Source organism: Uranotaenia lowii, chromosome 3 (assembly GCF_029784155.1).
Source record: "Uranotaenia lowii strain MFRU-FL chromosome 3, ASM2978415v1, whole genome shotgun sequence".
Lineage (NCBI taxonomy): Eukaryota > Metazoa > Arthropoda > Insecta > Diptera > Culicidae > Uranotaenia > Uranotaenia lowii.
The window spans coordinates 59,637,708-59,660,596 of record NC_073693.1 but is presented as its reverse complement, the minus strand read 5'-3'; the positions used below and the strand labels follow the sequence as shown (position 1 = coordinate 59,660,596).

The window sequence follows — 22,889 nt, the reverse complement described above, 5'->3', positions numbered from 1 at the left end:
GTTCCATTCGATTATCATAAAAAGTTTTAAAAATCTTAAATAGTTTGGAAAGTTTTGAAAGTCTGAAAACGAATTTCATGTTTTTTTATTCGAAGCTTATACAACTTACAACCAGAACGAAGTAATCAATCTTAATTAATTAAGCTTCAGATAGCGTCCATTACCTTTGTTTTAAAAGATTGAACCAAAGAATGCTGCCGTTTATTTTGCTATTATTTCCCGCGACGACGCCGCGATGTCTTCTGCTGCTGCATGCAGTAAACAACACGTGTGTTAGCGTAAGGTGCCAAATTGATGATTTCCATTATGTGATTTGCGAGCGATTTTCACGCCTCTGTTGGCTCCCGATGAACTGCTCGTTGAGATAAAATAACTCCGGTAATGGAAAAAATACTGACGGCGGCGGCGGCGACGCAGATTGATTGTTTGGCTGGCTGTTTCGATGAGGAATTTTAATTGAATTTGTTTTGTTGAAATTGGAAATTTGGGAAACCCCTTCATGACCTTGAGTGGATTTACCTTTGAATGGGAAAATTTTCCTTTCCGATCTTCACTGACGTTGGAAGAAAATATTTACGGGTTCGTCTTTTTAGAAACCAAGTCTCTTTGAGATAACCAGCGTAATTGTGGGATCTCTTTCTTCATTCAATTATGTCTAGACGACAATAGTTTAATTTAAGTCAAAATGCTGATTGAGAATTTAGATAAGATTTTTTAAATTTGTTTTAATCATGCGTTGTTTCAAAAAGCTCGGAAATTCTTCAAAAAATCATTTTTTTCGGTATACACATTCAGGATTTTTTTTTTCAGGATTAAGTTGATTTGAGTTATATAAAGTCTAATCTATAAGTTATTTAGATAAAGGTTCATTATTTTGTACTTATTCCTGTTTAATTAGTACGATAAACAAATTCACATAAGTGACGTCGTTTAAACCGGCAACAGATCATAGGGATTAATTTCCTCATCCGAGTCTTCCTCCACGGTAAGATTTCTTCGCACCCCTGTACGGGGGCGTTCCTGTGGCGGACCCAGGGGGTCAGCGTATCCATAGGCATTCGAAAATGCTGTATTGTAATCTGCAAGAAAATTGTATAATCAGGTTCTCAGTGCAATTTCAACAAGTTTCTAATAACGTCATTACCAGGTGAAACATCGACGCTTTTATTTCCGGAAGCCGTCGGCGGAGGTTGATAGTGATCCCCGTTGGCTACGCTCGATCTACGGCTGTGATCACCACTGGAGATTCTGGAACTCGTAGTCGGCGGTCGACTTGTACCGATACGCTGCCGGACTTCTTTCTGCTTCTCCAACTTCTGCAGCTCCGACATGTAGCGTTCATACAATTCGTTGTTTCCTTGCTGCTGGGTCAGATGCATCAGAGCCCGTAGACAGTCCGCATTCTCCGGGTATATCTCATGGATCATTTTGAAAAGGTTCATCGATTTCTGCTGATTGCCAATACGTCTGTAGCATCCGGCAATACGTAGCAGGTAGTACGGATCCTGGGGGTTCTTCAGAACAGCTTTTTCGTAGAAACCAATGGCCTTTTCTACAACCTGCAACTCGATGTAATGAGAACACAACCAGTTCACAACACTGGAATCTATCGGGTAAATACGATAGGATTCGTGGTGGTAATGGTAGGCTTGCTGCCTTTCCCCATCCGTTTCGTAGAGCTCTCCAATCTTCTGAATGATTTTGTTGTCCTGCTGAACCAGACTGAGCAGCTGTAGATAGTATTCCAAAGCTGTTCCAATGTCTCCAAGTAACTCGTACAAACTTGCAATCTGATAAAGAACTTCGGGGTGCTGTTCATGACCCAAGTTAGAGATGATCTTGCGAAAGTATACAAGGGAGTTGTTATGATCCCCTAACTTTTTGAAAATCAACCCAACATTGTAAAGAGCCTCAAAACAGGTCGAATCGATGTCCAAAGCATTCATGAACATAAGCTTAGCTGACTCCAAGTCGTTCTTCAACATGCTACAAACTCCACAGTTAATGAAGGCCGCTGGACAATAGCTGTCAATCTTCTTAGCAGTTTCAGCATAAGATTCAGCCGCAACGATGTCTTTTTTCTAAAAATAAAAAAAATGAGCATTCCGATGATCTGATCCAACAAAACTTACCAAAATGTATATAAAGCTTAGGTTGATAGCCGCATTGATCGCCACGTTCGATTCCTTCTTCTCAAAGTATTTCAGCGTGTCGATAGCCTGCTGGATGTCGTCCTGTTTCAAATAAATGACCGCCTTCTTCAGCTCCAAATCTACGGCCAGGGTGGTGAAGTACGAGTTCTTGATCGTTTCGACGCACCAGCTGTACCCATCGTTGAAGTAATCGTCGATGATGGTCGAAATCAGATTCGCCGAGATCAGTATGTTCTTCTCGGCCAGATGTCGAATGCGCTGTTCGTGTGCGTGTAGTTCGTCTGATTTGATCATCTCGTTGATGTATTCGAAAGAAGGGTTGGACTGGAGAAACAAAACAAAATACATTTCTGAGGGGACTCAACAGAGTTCCTGAGGGGACTCAACAGAGTTCCTGAGGGGACTCAACAGAGTTCCTGAGGGGACTCAACAGAGTTCCTGAGGGGACTCAACTGAGTTCCTGAGGGGACTCAACAGAGTTCCTGAGGGGACTCAACAGAGTTCCTGAGGGGACTCAACAGAGTTCCTGAGGGGACTCAACAGAGTTCCTAAGGGGACTCAACAGAGTTCCTGAGGGGACTCAACAGAGTTCCTGGGGGGACTCAACAGAGTTCCTGGGGGGACTCAACAGAGTTCCTGGGGGGACTCAACAGAGTTCCTGAGGGGACTCAACAGAGCTCCTGAGGGGACTCAACAGAGTTCCTGAGGGGACTCAACAGAGTTCCTGAGGGGACTCAACAGAGTTCCTGAGGGGACTCAACAGAGTTCCTGAGGGGACTCAACAGAGTTCCTGAGGGGACTCAACAGAGTTCCTGAGGGGACTCAACAGGGTTCCTGAGGGGACTCAACAGGGTTCCTGAGGGGACTCAACAGAGTTCCTGAGGGGACTCAACAGAGTTCCTGAGGTGACTCAACAGAGTTCCTGAGGGGACTCAACAGAGTTCCTAAGGGGACTCAACAGAGTTCCTGAGGGGACTCAACAGAGTTCCTGAGGGGACTCAACTGACTTCCTGAGAAAACTTAATTGAGTTAATATGGGAACTCCAACGGGTTTTTAAAGATACCCCAATGATTTTTTTGGGAAACTCATTTAAGCTCCTGAGTACTCACATTTGTTTAATTAAATTAGTTAATTATCAAATTTGAAGCGACTTACGTTAGTTTGAAAAACTTTCTCTTCCTCCAAATAGTCGATTTGAATATCCAGCAGCAGTTGAAATGCGTGTTTGATCTTATCCACGTCGCCCAACGCGTAGTAACAGAGAATAAGATGAAGCCCCGTTTTCAGATCTCCTTTCTCAGACATGATGAATTCAAAGCTGGTTGCCGCGTCCGAATATTGACCCATTTTGATGAACAGTATTCCTATGTTATGAGTAATTTTAAGCCGCAGTTCTTTCTGATTGCTCGGAACCTGATCGAGTGCCATCCGATACATTTTAATCGCTTTGGTATACAATCCCAGCTGAAAATAAATGTTGCCCATATTGATCTTCAATCGGTTGACGTTGGGAAACATCTTATTCTTGGTCATCAAAGTATAGGTGTTCAATGCCTCGATGTACATTTCATTCTTAGCGTACACATTAGCCAAATTGAACAGCACGAAAAACGTGAGATCAAAGTTGTGAGTGTAAGTGCCGCCATCTTGATCTCGCATTCGCAGCAAAGTACGATCCATCGAAGATGCTTCTTTGGCTTTTGCCAGTGCACCGGACATATCCGGTTTGGAACCCGTGCTGGCTATAATGGATTCTTCCAACAGTGCGTAGATCTTGGTTTCCATATTTTTGTACCGCTGTTCCGGAGTTTCTTCCTTCTTACTTTCCATGACGACGATCTTCTTGGCCGCTTGATTTAGTGGGTCAAACAGTTTACTATTTTGGGACGAGTAGCCCACCGGACGGATGGCAGTCGATGGTCTGGCCATAGCAGCCATTCCTTCGGCTGAACCGAGTTTTTCTCCATTCTAAAATTGTTAGAAAATGATTTTATCAAGTTGTCCTTGACTTGCAAGTTACAACTTACCCAAAAGAACTTCGGCGTAGAGGTCGTTTTCTTCCCATAGCTGGAGGTTTTGACCGCATTCTGGAACGCTTTGTCCTCCTTGACGTCGTAGTTGAAAAGTTTGTTCGTTACACCGGAAAATCCGCTGTAAATATCGTCATTAAAATTGGATGCCATCTTTCACTTTCGTCTTAGTCAATGGAAAAGAATTTCACCTCGCTTAACGTTCATTTGTTTGTGGTCAATGCGTTGCCATGGAAGATTCTGGTGTTTTGGAAACCGTTGCTAAGGTGACTCAACAGGTGGTTTTTCATGCAACTGGTGGTAGCTTGTACAGAAACTTGAATGAAAGTTTTGATTTGGGTTTCCGTTGCTAAGATGGATCAACAGGTGGCTATCATGCAACCGGTGGAAAATTGTTGAAATGCGCAAAGAAATTCTTATTTCCTTAACCAAGCTTTTGAGGGAACTCAACTAACTACCTACGGATGCTAAACTGGATAAAACTGAGTTCCTAAGGGGAATCAACTGAATTCTTAAAAAAAACTCAACCGAGTTCCAGCGTGGATTCAACCGAGTTCCTAAGGAGACTAAACTGAGTTTCCAAAGGGAATCAACTGTGTTCCTAACTGTAGTTCAGTTTCTAATTTTCTAAGGAGACTCAACTGAGTTAAAAAAGGGACTCGACTGAGTTCTTAAAGGGACTTAACTAAGTTGCTAAGGTGACTCAACTGAGTTCATAAACGGACACAACTGAGTTCCTAAGGAGACTCAAATGAGTTCCTGAGAGGACTCAACTGAGTTCCTAAGGGAATTCAAATAAATTTTTATGGGACTGAACTGACTTCCTATGGGGACTCAAATGAGTTCCTATGGGAACTCATCTGAGTTCCTAAGGGGACTAATCTGAGTTCCTATGGGGACTTATCCGAGTTCCAATGGGGACTCATCTGAGTTCCTATGGAGACTCATCTGAGTTTCTAAGGGAACTCAACTGAGTTTCTTAGGGAACTCAACTGAATTCCTAAGGAGAATCAAATGAGTTCCTAAGGGGTCTAATATCAGTTCCTAAGTCGACTCGAGTGAGTTCCTCAGGAGACTCAGCTGAGTTCCTTATGGGGACTCCACTGAGTTCATAAGAGGACTCAACTGAGTTCCTCAAGAGACTCAACAGAGTTCCCAAGGGGAGTCAACTAAGTTCCTAAGGGGATTCAACTGAGTTCCTTAGATGGACTCTATTGAGTTCCTACGTAGATTCATCTTCGTAGTTTCTACGGGGATTCAACTGAGTTTCTTAGGGGACTCAACTGAGTTCCTTAGGGGACTTATCTGAGTTTCTTAGGAGACTCAACAGAGTTCCTAAGAGGACTCAACTGAGTTCCTAAGGGGACCCAATTGAGTTCCTAAAAGGTCTCAACTGAGTTCCTAAGGGTACTCAACTGAGTTGCTAAGGGTACTCAACTGAGTTCCTAAGGGGACTCAACTGAGTTCGTAAGGGAACTCAACTGAGTTTCTTAGGGGACTCCAATGAGTTCATAAGAGGACTCAACTGAGTTCCTTAGGGGACTCAACAGAGTTCCCGAGGGGACTCAACTAAGTTCCTAAGGGGACTCAACTGAGTTCCTTAGATCGACTCAATTGAGTTCCTACGTAGATTCATCTACGTAGTTTCTACGGGGATTCAACTGAGTTTCATAGGGGACTCAACTGAGTTCCTTAGGGGACTTATCTGAGTTTCTTAGGAGACTCAACAGAGTTCTTAAGAGGACTCAACTGAGTTCCTAATGGGACCCAATTAAGTTCCTAAGGGGACCCAATTGAGTTAATAAAAGGTCTCAACTGAGTTCCTAAGGGGACTCAACTGAGTTTCTAAGGGGACTCAACTGAGTTCCTAAGGGGACTCAACTGAGTTTCTAAGGGGACTCAAATGAGTTTCTATAGGTACTCAACTGAGTTCCTAAGGGGACTCAACTGAGTTCCTAAGGGGACTCAACTGAGTTCCTAAGGGGACTCAACTGAGTTCCTAAGGGGACTCAACTGAGTTCCTAAGGAGACTCAACTGAGTTCCTAAGGGGACTCAACAGAGTTCCTAAGAGGACTCAACAGAGTTCCTAAGAGGACTCAACAGAGTTCCTAAGGGAACTCAACTGAGTTCCTAAGGGGACTCAACAGAGTTCCTAAGGGGACTCAACAGAGTTCCTAAGGGGACTCAACAGAGTTCCTATGGGGTATCAACAGAATTCATAAGGGGACTCAACTGAGTTCCTAAGGGGACTCAAAAGAGTTCCTAAGGGGACTCAACAGAGTTCCTAAGGGGTATCAACAGAATTCATAAGGGGACTCAACAGAGTTCCTAAGGGGACTCAACAGAGTTCCTGAGGGGACTCAACAGAGTTCCTAAGGGGACTCAACAGAGTTCCTAAGGGGTATCAACAGAATTCATAAGGGGACTCAACAGAGTTCCTAAGGGGACTCAAAAGAGTTCCTAAGGGGACTCAACAGAGTTCCTAAGGGGACTCAACAGAGTTCCTAAGGGGTATCAACAGAATTCATAAGGGGACTCAACAGAGTTCCTAAGGGGACTCAACAGAGTTCCTAAGGGGACTCAACAGAGTTCCTAATGGGACTCAACAGAGTTCCTAAGGGGTATCAACAGAATTCATAAGGGGACTCAACAGAGTTCCTAAGGGGACTCAACAGAGTTCCTAAGGGGACTCAACAGAGTTCCTAAAGAGACTCAACAGAGTTCCTAAGGGTACTCAACAGAGTTCCTAAGGGGTATCAACAGAATTCATAAGGGGACTCAACAGAGTTCCTAAGGGGACTCAACAGAGTTCCTTAGGGGACTCAACAGAGTTCCTAAGGGGACGCAACAGAGTTCTTAAGGGGACTCAATGTTCCTAAGGGAACTCAACTGAGTTCCTAAGGGAACTCAACTGAGTTCCCAAGCGGATTCAACTGAGTTCCTTAGAGGAGTGAACTGAGTTCCTTAGAGGAGTGAACTGAGTTCCTTGAGGTACTCTACTGAGTTCCTTGAGGGACTCAACTGAGTTGCTAAGGGGACTTAATTGAGTTCCTAAGGGGACTCAAATGAGTTCTTAAAAGGAGTCAATAGAGTTCCTAAGGGAACCCAACTGAATTCCTAAGGGGACCCAACTGAGTTCCTTAGGAGACTCAACTGATTTCCTAAGAAGACTCAACTTAGTTCCTAAAGGGACTCAATCGAGTTTCTAAGGGGACTCAACTGAGTTCTTAAAGTGACTCAAATGAGTTCCGAAGAGGAATCAACTAAGTTCCTAAGGCGACTCGCTCAAAAATCGACTGTGTTCTCAAGAAGACTCAATAGAGTTCTTGGGAGATCTCAACATTGTCTCACAGAGACTGAATGTAGATGAGCGTAAGGCTTTCATTGAACACTACCTGATGAACGAATCCTTGTCGCCCAAATAAGATGTTTAGGAATCTTAATGAAGAATTTAGGTGTTCACTTTAAATTACCACGATTACATCTCTAATCCTCTGTTTATTGAACCGATCGAACTCAAAAAATATGTTTAGTTTCGGCTACATATCTATAATTTATTCTTATAACGAAAGCAAAAAGTAGCAGAGCAAGGACTTTCTCATAAAATCATCATACCACAGGTATTCATATTATAGTTTAAAAAAAATTCATTTGTAAATAACAATATGAATAAGTTAGTCCACTATCTTACTGGGTTTACTTAGCGCCGCTTTGACGGCAGCCATGGAAATGACATGATAAAGTATCACCTACTTAAACCTAATCAAACGAGGACGACGACGTCGACGCTGATTCACAGGCCAACGACTCATCGATCTGCTCCAGGTGCTCCATCCAGGGTTTGAACACTTCCCGATGCTCCTGCCGGGTAGCTCGAATAATTTTTTCCCGGAACCATCGCTGCATCAGCAACAAATGTTTTACCTCGTCCCGGTAGTAGTCCAGGAGGTCCGGCGTTACGTTGATTTCCTCTAGAAGTAAACGGTTGCTGTTCGAACGATTTGCCACGATTATTTTGTCCGGCTTTCGTTGTTCCATGAGCTGCGCAATGCTTCGTTCCATCGAAAGAAAGTCATATTTGGCGGCTTGAATTACCTTTCTCGGGGGAGTTTTTAGGGTAGCGTTTCGAACTTTGTTTGACGACGAAGATGGTGATCCGCCATCGGTGAACAGTTTGAGCATTCGGAAGTATTCCGGAAGTGGGTACACTTTCGTGTATGCACTGAATCCTTGAAACAGAATGTTAAGGTACTGATCCCGGGTGAACTCTTTCCGAGAAGCTTTGGATAGCTTCCGGTCTTTTAGAAGTGGGTAACGTGTGGGTGGATCATCCGAATCAACCGAACTATTCTCAGCACTGCTATGATTAATCAACGGGTAATCTCTCCAGTGTCCTTTGGCCAGAATGCGAACGAAGGAAACGGTTGACGATTTACCGGAGCCAGATTGGCTCGTGTTGATGGTCAGTTTCTCGAGAAACTGTTCGACCAGTATCATCCGGATCAGCGGTGAACGCATTTGTTCGATAACACGTAAACAAAGCGACACGCTGTATTGCGCACTGGATTCCATTAACCGGGTAATCTGCTGCACAAAATATCGGGTATTGTTCTTGATGCACGGATAATCGAGGGCTCCATCGTCGAACTGGATTTCGCTCAAATTGATGACCGTTCCGATTACTGTTACTAATCGCTGGAAAATAATAAGAAAATTATTAGAAGAATGACTTTAAAATTTTGAACTATGTTTTAACTAACCGAAATAACCTGAATGCTTTCTTCAGGATAGTTTGCCGCAACTACGTTGATGTACAGCTGAACGATGCGTTTGATTAGGGAATTGACCTCGCCAACCGTTGAATGTTCGGACCAGAGAACGCTGCCGATGAGAGGCCTTCGCGTTTGGCTGCAGAGATTTTCCTTGGTTTTGTGCGGATGTCTAAAGAAAACTCAGAAAAAATACATAACATTATCGTTAGATTCCAAAAGATAAATGGAAAAAAATCGTAGGCTTTGTTTCGAAATTCGATTTTATTTCAAATCTCAGATTTCAATTTGAGATTTCAGGTTTTGGAATTCAAATTTCAATTCGACATAAAGATTTCAGATTTTTATTTCGAAATAAAAGTTTACAGAATCAGCTTCAGATTTCAATTTCAAATTAAAATTTTTCATTCAGATTTCAGATTTTAATTTTAGATTGAAATTCATTTTTCAGATTATGATTTCAGATTTAGATTTTGGATTCAGATTTCGGAGTCAGATTTTAGATTCTAATTTCACAATCGTATTTCAGATTCAGATTTTGGTTTTGAATTCCGATTTCGAGTTCCAAATTTTAGATCAGATACTCAATTTAAATTGAAGATTCAGATTCAAGATTTTAGATTAAGATTTCGTGTTTCAAAATTCAATTTTAAGACTCAGAATTCAGATTCAGAGATGGAAATGGGGGAATGGGAGAATCAAATTTCAAACCTACCTCAATGTCCACATAGCAAGATCCATTTCCAAAATTTTGACCAGCACCCGAAGCACCGCAAAAAGTCGATCCAACTTCTGCTCCCTCGTTAGTTGATCGAAATCGTACTTCAAATTGTTTTCCTGTTCCCAAAGCTGAAAGCTAGCGATACCTCGAGGGTCCGAGTTAGACCTTGAAACTGTCAGAGCGCCGAAATCCTCACTTCGGAACTCCACATTTCGTTCCAGCAAAACCAACAGCAGTCTGAACAATCCCTCGGATCGATCGAACTTTAGGAAGCATTCTTCTTCCAGGGAACCGAACAGAACATTCAGGTACGACTGTTTGACGTCCAGCCAGCAGGGCGGGAAAAAGTCAACGGTGTGATCCAAAACATCAATCGCCTTCCGCAGGACGAATTCGACAGTGTAATCTGCGTTTAACAGTGAAGATGGCTTGTTCATTGTCAGTATAAGTTCCAGAGTTCTAAGAAACAAATCCGAGTCGATGAATTCTCGCCGCAGCAAGGCTTGTTCCAAATAGTTCAGGAACAGATCCGGCCTGTTTTCCACAAGCAGTTCCTTGGTGTCCCGGTACCTTCGTTCGTGCATCCTATGGGCTCGATTGATCCGTTTCGCGTGAACTCCAGCACAATGACTCATTTTGCGTAGACATTCCGGTTCATAGTCTAGCTGCAGTCTATTGACAACATCGAAGTAATGGGCACCAAGAACATTTTTCAGCCGTTGACGTCCATCTACGGTTGGGGAAATGGGTTCAGATTCAGAGACGGAATCCAGGTTGATATCGTTTCCTTTCTTCCGACGCTTCTCCCCACAATCGTTTTTGGTGACATCACCGGTTGATCGTCGCTTGCGAGTCGCCAATTCTATAACTGATTTAAAAAATAGTTTGAATATAAAAAAAAACAGGAATTAAAAATCACTTCCAACCTTCTTTCCCCGGAACAGGAGCAACAACCGACACAGTATTGGTAATATTTTTCAGTTTCCGCTTAGCCGTTTCCGGTGCCGATTCATTCGAACTCTTCTCAGCTGTGTTGTTGTTGTTAGTACCTCCGTTCAGCTGCAGTCCCAACCTCAATTTCCGGGCCAAACTTTCGTCGTTTTCTTCCCCGGAGGAACCGGAACGGCCACCGCCACCGGAAATATTGTTGCGTTGCAACTTTTTGGGCGGCTCCACCAAAGGTGGTGCAGATCTAGTGGTTCTTAAGTTCTTAGCACTGCGTGTCGTCGGCATATTCACTTTTGAACATTGCAACTCACTTCAAGTGGGTGATAAGATGATTTTTGCAGTGATTTTGAACGATTTAAAGCGGGATTTATTCCAAAAAATACGAGTTTTCCGTTCCGTTTGAGGCGACTTGTTTGGACTTGTTTTGTAGCACGACGAGGGACAAGACACCAGTATACAGCTACTTCGATGTTTTTTTTTATTACCACAGTTGATTCGAAAAGTTGTACACAAAAAACCTCAAAACACAAAATAAAATTTTATTTAAAATTTTAGATATTAATATTACAATTGTGGTATAAGTTTGACTCCGAAATAAATAACACAATTTTGACATTTTATTAATTATTTGGAATTTCTAAACAATCATGATATTTGCAAAAATTTCGACTGTTCTGACAATTTTAACAATTTTGTGAATATTGACAATTTTACCGTCAAAACCTCGTCAAATATTTTATACAATTTTTATAATTCTTATAAGTTTAATATTTAAATATTTAATATTCTGATGGTTTTGAACAATTTGATTTGACAAAACAGAAAATAATGAAAAATTTAATGATTCTAACAATGAAAACTTGTTCGAAAATTCTTACAATTCGTATTCAATTTTGAAATTCTGAATTTTTTTTTTTGTAAATTTGATAAATTTGACGATAAAAACATTACAATCAATTTTAAATATTGACAATTTAGTCTTTACGTTTTTGACCGTTTCGACAACATAATAATTTTACCAATTTTTTTAATTTTGACAATTTTGGCAAAAATTACAAAATTGACAAAATATTAAACAAATGATAAAATTTACAAAATATAAAATCAACTCCACTTACAAAATTTATAAAATTTACAAAATTTAAAATATTTACATGAGAACAATTTACAAAATTTACATATATACAAAATTTATAAAATTTATAAAATTTATAAAATTTACTAAATTTACAAAATTTACAAAATTTACAAAATTTACAAAAATCACAAAATTTACAAAATTAACAAAATTTACAAAATTTACAGAAATTACAAAATTTACAAATCATACAAAATTTACAAAATTTACAAAATTTACAAAATTTACAAAATTTACAAAATTTACAAAATTTACAAAATTTACAAAATTTACAAAATTGATAAAATTGACAAAATTGACAAAATTGACAAAATTGACAAAATTGACAAAATTGACAAAATTGACAAAATTGACAAAATTGACAAAATTGACAAAATTGACAAAATTGACAAAATTGAACAAATTGACAAAATTGACAAAATCGACAAAATTGACAAAATTGACAAAATTGACAAAATTGCCAAAATTGACAAAATTGACAAAATTGATAAAATTGACAAAATTGACAAAATTTACAAAATTGACAAAATTTACAAAATTGACAAAATTGACAAAATTGACAAAACTGACAAAATTGACAAAATTGACAAAATTGACAAAAATGACAAAATTGACAATATTGACAAAATTGACGAAATTGACAAAATTGACAAAATTGACAAAATTGACAAAATTGACAAAATTGACAAAATTGACATAATTGACAAAATTGACAAAATTGACAAAATTGACAAAATTGACAAAATTGACTCAATTGACAAAATTGACAATATTGACAAAATTGACAAAATTGACAAAATTGACAAAATTGACAAAATTGACAAAATTGACAAAATTGACAAAATTGACAAAATTGACAAAATTGACAAAATTGACGAAATTGGCAAAATTGACAAAATGGACAAAATTGACAAAGTTGACAAAATTGACAAAATTGACAAAATTGACAAAATTGACAAAATTGACAAAATTGACAAAATTGACAAAATTGACAAAATTGACAAAACTGACAAAATTGACAAAATTGACAAAATTGACAAAATTGACAAAATTGACAAAATTTACAAAATTGACAAAATGGACAAAAATGACAAAACTGACAAAATTGATTTGAAACTGTTACCGCTACTTTGACCGCCCCCCTACAGCAACACCAGAATCCTGGTCGGTTGAACACTGACGTTAGCGGTTGTGACAGCGAGCAGATGACGAAAGACGTCAACGAGGATGACATTTGTGCTAGGAAACAAGACCATGTGAATTGTTAAGCAGCGAGATATTTGTACGAAAGTGTAATTTATCCCCTTATCGAATCATCTTTCATATTCCAGTTTATTGATTTATTTACGATAGTGAGTAGGAAAACTATTATTATTATTTACTTGATTTAACATCCATACATTATTTACACAGATATTATCTTTCGTACGACCATAAGATTTGCAATATACATATATCAAGATTGTTGAGGACCGAAAGCATTGAGGTTAGCTAATGTAAGTGAACATTATACAACAAGTTTTGCCCATGATTAATGATAAATATAATAGCTTTTAGCAGTGCTACAAATTTCCGGATTGCTCAAAAGAACCTCCGAAACTTCACCTCAACAAATCTAAAAGATTAGGCTACATTGCAATGTCGACAGATATTCAAAAGGAACCCGGTCACAGCTGCGGAGCCGGCTGCAATCTTCCGGATAACAACCGTATGGTAGCGTGCGACAAATGCGACTCGTGGTGGCACTACGAGTGCGTGGGCGTAGGAGATAGTATCTCTGAGAAAGACTTTATATGTCCTCGATGCACGGCGACGCCCCAGGAAAAACAAAACACAATAGTGCCTTCACCGAAATCCATTAGCAGCGCGAAAAACTCGATTAAGTCAGCCGGAACATTGATGAGGCTACGACTTCAAAAATTAGAGGAGATGAAAGCCCTCCAAGAAAAGCAGCTTGATCTCGAACAGCGAAAGCTTGATTTGGAGAAGAAATTCATCCAAGAAAAATACCGCGTTCTTGAAGAAGAAGCAGACGACGACGAAGATAGACAGAGCCGAAAATCGAATCAAAGTAATTCTAGTCGGATCATCCAGTGGAAGGTGAACCGACTTCTGGGCAGCGCTGTGAACTCAACTATGGTCCCGCAAGCCCAAGAAAAAGTCGCCCCGGTAAGGACCAATAACGTATGTGACGATTTACCGGTTGGTGCTTCAAACAATGCTGAACCTGCCGTCTCGAAGCAATCGAGCACCTTGGTAACTGCGCCTGTTTTTGAGAGTGCTCAACAACTACCAGGTACGCAACTTCCTTACTCTACTAGCCGCCAGATGAGTTCATCAATGGATGTTGTAAACACTTATGCGAGTAACTCTCTTAGAGTTTCATTGATGTCGACTGGCGCTATTCCTAAAACTAATCCGATAACTACCACGGGTCAAGGGCCGCCGCATTCACTAACTGGGCCGATCGGTTTGCCCTCAATGACGCAACCTATCGTGACCCCCGCGACACTCCCTTCATTTATGGTTAGCTCAGGCTCAGTGCCTCCTGTTTATAACCTAAGGGTGAGTTAGCCTGCCCAGCATCTATAAGAACCCCCCTCAATATGCCTCAGGGTCGGCTATCCGCGTTCTAGCTAGCACAAGAAAACACGGAGCTTTGTGAACACGAACTTTCCCCGTTTGTTGTTTATTGGGTTGATGGGTCGACAAGATGGTTTCTACCACTAAGATTTCACAATGACATAGGCTCTTCCTACCTTGACGATGACTGCCAATGATGAACTCCGGGGCTGTCCCAGCACCTCACTCCCTTCCGCCTACTTCCGTTGAACTACGCTGCGGCGCAAGGTGAGTAAACCGGTGGACTTTTGGCGTGGCTCTTCTTCGGCTGACCCTTCCGATTTCCGGACCACCAGGTGTTGACGGTTACCTGGATGTGGTATACTGTCGGACCACTCGGCGTTGACGGCTGCCTGGGTGTGGTGGGAACTGCTACGCTGTCGTGACGGGGCCTCTTGGGATTTGCCTCGCTTAACCGTTGGCTTTCTCCAGACTAGCTGCAGTCCTCCAGTGGAAGGGTATAAATCCAACAAACATAAAGGGGTCCTGTTGGCGCAATGGGACAAAACGAAAGTGGATTAGGAACCATTCCAGTGGGCCAGTTCATCATCCCTTAGGATTCCGGGGCGGCAATCACGTCTCACCTGGTTGTAGTGTGATTATTTTTCACTGTTCGCACTATCGGTTGAACCGTATGATATGGACGTTGTTTGTGGAGTGATTGTCGTAGCTGTAGGTCATCGCCCCGGATCTGAACTTTCGGCTCCGTCCTGGGATTCCGCCCCATTGCGCCGCTTTCGAAGCCCGCCTATGGCTGCCCATCTGTGCGTTTCAATCAGCGCCCTCTGTTGGTCAGCATCTTACTCGACCATTACCTAGCCATTATTTGCGTATGGCGTCGGTGGTGTAAGGTACGGTCCGCCTCCACTCCCCACAGCGCTTCCTGTGCACATTTACATTTATGTCGACGATTCTCACTGACCTTGGGCTTCTCACCCACGCACTGGTTACATGTTGTAGCTACTTCTGCGTACCCCGTGTATATTCCGTCAGTACCCCATCCGGCAACAATGAGTACTGCCAATAATTTCCAAACTCAGCATACGTTCGCTGACAGTGTCCCGGTTTCCGCGATGCTCGCGCCAGGTGCGACACTACCCAACCCGATGTTGAATCCGTATGAGAATTACACCACTCCGAGCCACAGTCAGATAGCCGCACGTCAGCTTATGGCCAAAGATCTACCGATGTTTTCCGGGGACCCCGAAGATTGGCCGCTGTTTTCGAGAATGTTCTTTAATACGACGCAAGCCTGCGGTTATTCGGATGCTGATAACTTAACTCGGTTGCAACGTTGTCTACGAGGTCCCGCTCTAGAGGCTGTTAGAAGTAAATTGCTGCTCCCGAATTCTGTTCCATTGGTCATGGAGACCTTGAAAATATTATATGGCCGACCCGAAATCCTGATCTTCGCATTGATAAACAAAGTGAAAAATACTCCAGGCCCGAAACCAGGGAGACTTGATACGCTTATTACTTTCGGAATGACCGTGCAAAATTTAGTGGACCATCTTGCGGTTGGGCAGCACTTTGCACATATGAACAACCCGACTTTAATCCACAAGCTTGTAGATAAATTGCCGGACCAAATGAAGCTCGATTGGGCATTGTATAAGGAACAATTTTTGGAAGATGATTTGCGAGTTTTCGCGACGTTCATGTCAGTTTTGGTCAAGGCGGCAACGGCAGTCACAATAAACGTGGGAGAAAAACCTGATAACCGTAATTCGAAACTCGATAAGCAAAAAGACAGAGGTTTTTTACATACGCACACTACTGACGAAGTAAATCATCACTCTAATGAGTGGCACCGGAACGAGTCGAGCTCTGATAGTACGAAATGGTGCAAGATTTGCTTCAAGTCCGAACACAGGGTTCAAGACTGTTCAGAATTTCTGAAAAAGAATTTAGAGGAGCGATGGACAGTCGTACACTGTATTTCGCTTTGCCGAACCTGCTTGTTCCAGCACGGGCGAAGACCGTGTAAGCTTAAGAAAGCTTGCGGAGTAGAGGGGTGCAGCTATAAACACCATCCACTTCTACATGGACCGAAAGCTAATCAATCATCGGGAAGTTCATCCGGCATGGTGAACAATCATCGCCACGGAAGCCAATCTTCGTTATTCCGCATTCTTCCCGTGACATTATCCAGCAGAGGTCGTTCGGTGAAAGTCTATGCCTTCTACGACGATGGGTCCTCTCTGACTCTGTTAGAAGAAAAGATTGCAAATCAGTTGGGGTTAGAAGGCGAAAGCGGAGTGTTATGCTTGACTTGGACGGCGGATGTTACTCGAGACGAGGACGGTTCCAAATGGGTAAATTTCGACATAGCCGGAGAAGGACGATCGCAAAAGTATTCGCTTTCTAACGTTCGGACAGTGCAGAATCTCTCTCTTCCATCTCAATCTCTACACTACCAACGGTTAGCTGCCAGATACCCTCACCTTTCAGGACTTCCGGTGAGCGATTATAATGATGTGACTCCGCATATCCTAATAGGAAACGACAACGCGCACTTGGCTGTAGCGCTCCGTAGAAGAGAAGGTAAAACAAATGATCCTATCGCTACAAAAACACGACTCGGATGGTCAATCCACGGTCCGATTTCTGAGAACACGATTATGGGCTCCGCGTTCAGCATGCACATCTGCCAATGTTCTTCGAAACTGGAAGAATTGCATGATATAATCAAACGATCGTTCGCTGTAGAAAATTTAGGCGTTTCTATTCGAGATGGACCCGAATCTATCGAAAATCAACGAGCCCGCGTAATCCTCGAAGCAACAACGAAGCGAGTAGGTCGCAGATTCGAGACGGGTCTTCTGTGGCGGTACGACGTATTCGAATTCCCCGACAGTTACGCCATGGCGTTCAAACGCTTAATTTGTTTGGAGAAACGCATGTCAGCTGATGCTGTGGTTGGAGGCAGCGTTAGACGTCAGATTTCAGAATATTTGGAAAAAGGATATTTGAGAGAAGCAACGGAAGTGGAACTACAGCATACCGACCCCCGTCGGATCTGGTACCTGCCCTTGGGAGTCGTAATTAATCCCAAGAAACCTGGCAAAATTCGGATTTTCTGCGATGCGGCGGCCAAAGTTGACGGAGTGTGCTTGAATTCTATGCTGATCAAAGGTCCTGACCAATTGATGTCGTTACCAAAGATTTTGACTGGATTCCGGGAGCGGAAAGTGGCTGTTTCCGCCGATATACGTGAAATGTTTCACCGGGTGTTGATCCGCGAAGCTGACGTACAGGCGCAACGGATCCTTTGGCGAAATGAACCGTCTGAACAACCAAAAACATTCTTCATGACTGTAGCCACCTTTGGGTCAACTAGCTCGCCGTGCTCTGTACAGCATGTAAAAAACATCAACGCGAGAGAGTTTGCTACGGAATTTCCCGAGGCAGTCGAATCCATTTTACATCACCACTATATGGATGATTACCTTCAAAGTTTTGATGACGAAGCCGAAGCAATAAAAAGATCGTTAGAAGTGAAATTTATCCATTCGCAAGCCGGGTTTGAGTTCCACTCTTGGTCATCGAACTCGGATCTTGTGCTGCAGGCCGTAGGGGAAACGGATCCGTCAACTGTTAAATCCTTTGACGTGGAAGATCGAAAAGCTTCCTCAAGCGAAGCCAAACGAGTTCTGGGAATGTTGTGGTTGCGAGAAGAAGATGCGTTCACTTACTCTTCAGACTTTAAACACATTCCTGAAAATCCGACGAAGCGAGAAGTGTTAAGCATCGTAATGAGCTTGTACGATCCTTTGGGCTTACTTGCTCATTTTATCATCCACGGCAAGATCCTGGTCCAGGATATTTGGCGGAATCATAAATCTTGGGACGAGCCTATTTCTGAGAATTTACAAATCCGATGGGCTCAATGGATTTCTCTCTTCCCAAAGCTGAAAGATGTTAGAATTCCAAGACCATATTTTGGTAAAAGTGCGATAGATGAACTTGGATCGATACAACTACACGTTTTCGTGGATGCGAGTGAGTTGGCGTACGCTTGTGCATCCTATTTAAGAGCTGAAGTTGGCGGAGTAGTAAAATGTATTTTAATATCCGCAAAATCTAAAGTTGCTCCACTTAAGACTCTATCGATTCCTCGTCTTGAGCTACAGGCAGCAATAATCGGAAGTCGTCAATCGAAAAACTTGCTTGAAACGCACTCTTTAAAAATTTCACGAAGGGTCATATGGACGGACTCACGTACTGTTCTGGCGTGGATTAACTCCGATTCGCGAAAATACAACCAATTTGTTTCCTGTAGAATTGGAGAGATACTTGAAAGTACCGAGGCTTTCGAGTGGAAATGGGTTCCGAGCAAACTTAATGTCGCAGATGAGGCCACCAAGTGGTCGACTGGGCCCGATCTATCATCCGAGGGTCGATGGTTCAACGGACCTTCTTTCTTATACGAGCCAGAAGATCGTTGGCCATTCCATCAAAATGAATGCTTCGAAACGGGAGAGGAATTAAGACAAGTAAAATGCAACGTATTGAATGTGCATCGCGCCATCGACCGAGCTCCACTGCTGATTAAATGGGAGAATTTTTCCCAGTGGAATCGTTTGATTCACTCCATTGGTTACGTGTATCGTTATTCGCATAACCGCGTTAACACCTGGAAAAATCTCGCTCGCCGAAATGGAAACCTGCAGCAAGCCGAACTGGAGTCAGCAGAAAAATTACTTTTCCGAACCATGCAAAGTGAGGCATACCCGCATAGCTAAAAACTCTACCTCAAAAAATCAAAACGATAATCGAACCTCTACAGAAACTGTGATTGTTTATAGAAACATAGCTATTAAGTAAAACTATTCAAATAAAATAAATAAATTTTGAATAAAACTATTCAAACCAAACCTTCACGTTTGAATGAAAAGTTACGATATTAGTTAGGCTCAACTTACTGTTTGGCCTATTAACGATAGCTTTTTGTTAACCGTAAAAATCATGCCGAACGATTACATCTAACGTTCATATAAATTTAACACTTCTCGATTTTCGGGATGACAACTGTCATGATTGCTAGCAGTTTCGAGAAGAAGAAAAAAAGAATAAGAAAGTTTAAAAAAAGATTTGCAGCAGCAATTTTGGAAGAAATTTCGGTACCGTAGCTGCATCAACGTACCGGAAAGTCGGCGCACCGGGAGCCGAAATCAGTGCAGCCCAGCAGCTAGGCTAATAATTTCAGTTTTTCAGGTGAGTTGAATTATGTTTTACATGTTTTCGCCTGCGGCTTATTGGGTAGGCAAATGTATTCTAGTTGCGTATATGTAAATATCTAATTGATGTTTTTTGTATTTCATTTCAGTGTCGTCGATGCTGCTCTCTTATGCAGCTCAAGTCCCCCGCGGGGGGGATTTCCCTCGCTGGTGGTGCAGAGGTTTCGAAACTAATTTGTCAATATCTGTAGACTTGAATTACCCACTTCATGCACCATAACATTGTAGAACTACGGAATCTGCAGCCCAGGTCAGAGGATTAAATAATAAAAAAAACCCTGTATGCAAGTAAGTTTGAATATAAAAATAAAACGTAAAGTGAAATTATATTACTTTTTATGAAATCCGAAAATCCAAAAAAATGTTCCCTTTTAGTGCGTCCGCCATTATTGCGTACGGTTCTCATAACCATCTGTATAACGTTGGAAGAACATTTTGTGAAATCATATCATAACTGTTACTGTAAACGCTCAGTAACAAGCGAACTTTAGAAATAACTATAACAATAACGGTTTGAATGTCTAAATATGTTTCCTAAAGGGGTTTTGAGACTTTATTTCAACTGTTTGTAGAACAGTTTTTCCATGTAATTGTTTTAACAGTTTTTAACAGTTACATAACCTAACGACATATTAAAAATACAGTCAATTTGGAATTCACGATTGAAGCAATGTATTTTACAATTTCAATTATCGTATGCTTAACTTTTTTTTACACTTCATCAAATCTTCGATTGACTTTTTCTGAAATCGTTCGGATATAATCCTAATTTATGCGGGTATGCCGAAGAAATTAGAAAACTGCAACAAATTGATTCTCCAACCGAGCAACGAAGGCTGAAGCGTACGAGTCCTCTATCGAAGCTTTCTCCTTTCATTGATGAAGATGGAATTCTACGCGTGGAATCGAGAATAAGTGCTGCTGCTTTTGTGTCGTACGATACCAGAAATCCGATCATTCTGCCTAGAGAGCACTACGCTACCAAGTTGATTGTTTTGTGGTATCACAAAAAATATCTGCATTGCAATACGAACACCGTCGTGAACGAGATAAGGCAGAGGTTCCACGTATCCCGAATTAAAACCTTGGTTCGAATCGTCGAAAAGCAATGTACGCATTGCCGAGTGTATAAAGCTTCCCCAAATGTGCCTCGCATGAGCCCTCTACCTGCCGCTCGCCTGAGAGCTTTCTATAGGCCATTTTCTTTCGTGGGACTTGATTATTTTGGGCCAATGCAAGTGAGAGTAGGACGTAGCACGGTGAAGAGGTGGGTGGCGTTATTCACCTGTTTAACCATCCGAGCTGTCCACCTGGAGGTAGTCCATTCCCTGACCACAACATCATGCAAGATGGCTATGCGACGATTCGTGGCACGTCGAGGATCACCGGTTGAAATATATTCCGATAACGGGACCAATTTCCTTGGCGCCAAGAACGATCTCGTAGAAGAATGCAAAACCATCAACACCGAACTGGCAACGACATTTACAAACACTGTAACCAAGTGGTACTTCAACCCGCCTTCTGCGCCGCACATGGGAGGTGCGTGGGAGCGCCTTGTTAGGTCTGTGAAAACAGCGTTCTTTGCGATTACCACATCTAGAACTCCGAACGAAGAAACCTTCTCCACCGTTCTCGTCGAAGCTGAAGCAGTTGTCAACTCTAGGCCCCTAACTTTCATCTCCTTGGAAAATGACTCACAGGAAGCTTTGACCCCAAATCATTTCCTGCTTCTGAGTTCTACAGGCATCGGTCAGCCGCATATGAAGTTCGTCGAATCTAGACTGGCCCTTAGAGACGACTGGAATCACAACAGGCACTTGGTGGATATCTTCTGGCATCGCTGGGTGAAGGAGTATTTGCCCATCATCGCGAGGCGAACTAAATGGTTCGAAGAAACGAAACCTCTGGAACCAGGAACGCTGGTGGTTATAATCGATGAATCTATCCGAAACGGCTGGACCCGCGGACGTGTTTTGGATGTTGTGAAAGGAGCTGATGGACGAGTACGACGGGCAACAGTGCAAACTTCTAAAGGACTCATCATCAGGCCTGTAGCTAAGTTAGCGGTTTTGGATGTCGGTAAGACATCAGAAGATCATCTGTCTTACGAGGGGGAGGATGTTACCGCTACTTTGACCGCCCCCCTACAGCAACACCAGAATCCTGGTCGGTTGAACACTGACGTTAGCGGTTGTGACAGCGAGCAGATGACGAAAGACGTCAACGAGGATGACATTTGTGCTAGGAAACAAGACCATGTGAATTGTTAAGCAGCGAGATATTTGTACGAAAGTGTAATTTATCCCCTTATCGAATCATCTTTCATATTCCAGTTTATTGATTTATTTACGATAGTGAGTAGGAAAACTATTATTATTATTTACTTGATTTAACATCCATACATTATTTACACAGATATTATCTTTCGTACGACCATAAGATTTGCAATATACATATATCAAGATTGTTGAGGACCGAAAGCATTGAGGTTAGCTAATGTAAGTGAACATTATACAACAAGTTTTGCCCATGATTAATGATAAATATAATAGCTTTTAGCAGTGCTACAAATTTCCGGATTGCTCAAAAGAACCTCCGAAACTTCACCTCAACAGAAACCATTGACTAAATTGACAAAACTGGCAAAAATGACAAATTGAAATAAAAATTTGTCAACATTGAAAACATTGACAAAATTGACAAAATTTTCTCAATTCACAAAATGGACAAAATTGTCAACATTGAAGAATCTGATAAAATTAACAAAATGGGAAACGTTAACAAAATTGAAAAAATTGACACAATTTTCAAATTAGGCAAATTGACAAAATGGACAAAATTGAAAAAATTTACAACACTGAAAAAAATTGACAAAATTGACAATATGGAAAAAGTGAACAAAATTGAAAAAATAACAAAATTGACAAAATTGGCGGAATTGGCAAAATTGCCAAAATTGACAAAATCGACAAAATTTGCAAAATGGACTGAATTGGCAATATTGACAATATCGACTTATTTGACAAAATGGAAAAAGTTGACTTAATTTAAAAAATTACCAAAATTGAAAACTTTGACAATATTATCAAAATGGGCTAGTTGAAGAAAAATATCCTAAATAGATAAATTAGAAAAAAAACACATTTTTTTTATTTTAAATGAAATTTTTCTGACCATTTTGAAATAAAAATTATTTTCGTTTAAATTTCATGGGTTCAGCCATGATTTATATTTTATTTTTTAAGAAGCGAACAAAACAAATA

General features: G+C 41.4%; 4 protein-coding genes across 4 annotated transcripts; 2 read left to right on the top strand and 2 right to left on the bottom strand.

The window, feature by feature from the left end:
• Positions 1 to 817: 817 nt before the first annotated feature.
• On the bottom strand, positions 818 to 4,345 carry LOC129756092 (intraflagellar transport protein 88 homolog). The gene is made up of 5 exons (XM_055752843.1): positions 4,182 to 4,345; positions 3,310 to 4,122; positions 2,133 to 2,477; positions 1,145 to 2,081; positions 818 to 1,079 (listed from the first exon to the last, which is right to left on the bottom strand). Exons 1-5 carry the CDS (start codon positions 4,335 to 4,337, stop codon positions 931 to 933), a joined length of 2,400 nt encoding a protein of 799 aa, XP_055608818.1. The 5' UTR covers positions 4,338 to 4,345; the 3' UTR covers positions 818 to 930.
• Positions 4,346 to 7,806: 3,461 nt separating this feature from the next.
• LOC129754646 (uncharacterized) lies at positions 7,807 to 11,048 on the bottom strand. Its single transcript, XM_055750822.1, has 4 exons — positions 10,602 to 11,048; positions 9,670 to 10,543; positions 8,946 to 9,126; positions 7,807 to 8,880 (listed from the first exon to the last, which is right to left on the bottom strand). Exons 1-4 carry the CDS (start codon positions 10,906 to 10,908, stop codon positions 7,945 to 7,947), a joined length of 2,298 nt encoding a protein of 765 aa, XP_055606797.1. The 5' UTR covers positions 10,909 to 11,048; the 3' UTR covers positions 7,807 to 7,944.
• A 4,345-nt stretch (positions 11,049 to 15,393) lies between these two features.
• Positions 15,394 to 19,128, top strand: LOC129752229 (uncharacterized). Its single transcript, XM_055748016.1, has one exon. The coding sequence runs from the start codon at positions 15,394 to 15,396 to the stop codon at positions 19,126 to 19,128; it is 3,735 nt and encodes a 1,244-aa protein (XP_055603991.1).
• A 1,844-nt stretch (positions 19,129 to 20,972) lies between these two features.
• On the top strand, positions 20,973 to 21,896 carry LOC129752228 (uncharacterized). Its single transcript, XM_055748015.1, has one exon. The coding sequence runs from the start codon at positions 20,973 to 20,975 to the stop codon at positions 21,894 to 21,896; it is 924 nt and encodes a 307-aa protein (XP_055603990.1).
• The last annotated feature ends 993 nt before the right edge of the window (positions 21,897 to 22,889 follow it).

What these genes read in the sequence shown, in the direction of transcription:
- LOC129756092 (XM_055752843.1), bottom strand. Translation starts at nt 4,337, where the DNA reads ATGGCATCCAATTTTAATGACGATATTTACAGCGGATTTTCCGGTGTA. An exon ending in CTACGCCGAAGTTCTTTTGG is followed by an intron (nt 4,123 to 4,181) that starts GTAAGTTGTAAC and finishes TAACAATTTTAG; the next exon opens with AATGGAGAAAAACTCGGTTC. An exon ending in AGAAAGTTTTTCAAACTAAC is followed by an intron (nt 2,478 to 3,309) that starts GTAAGTCGCTTC and finishes TTGTTTCTCCAG; the next exon opens with TCCAACCCTTCTTTCGAATA.
- LOC129754646 (XM_055750822.1), bottom strand. Translation starts at nt 10,908, where the DNA reads ATGCCGACGACACGCAGTGCTAAGAACTTAAGAACCACTAGATCTGCA. An exon ending in CTTGCTATGTGGACATTGAG is followed by an intron (nt 9,127 to 9,669) that starts GTAGGTTTGAAA and finishes AGTTTTCTTTAG; the next exon opens with ACATCCGCACAAAACCAAGG. An exon ending in AAAGCATTCAGGTTATTTCG is followed by an intron (nt 8,881 to 8,945) that starts GTTAGTTAAAAC and finishes ATTATTTTCCAG; the next exon opens with CGATTAGTAACAGTAATCGG.
- LOC129752229 (XM_055748016.1), top strand. Translation starts at nt 15,394, where the DNA reads ATGAGTACTGCCAATAATTTCCAAACTCAGCATACGTTCGCTGACAGT.
- LOC129752228 (XM_055748015.1), top strand. Translation starts at nt 20,973, where the DNA reads ATGGCTATGCGACGATTCGTGGCACGTCGAGGATCACCGGTTGAAATA.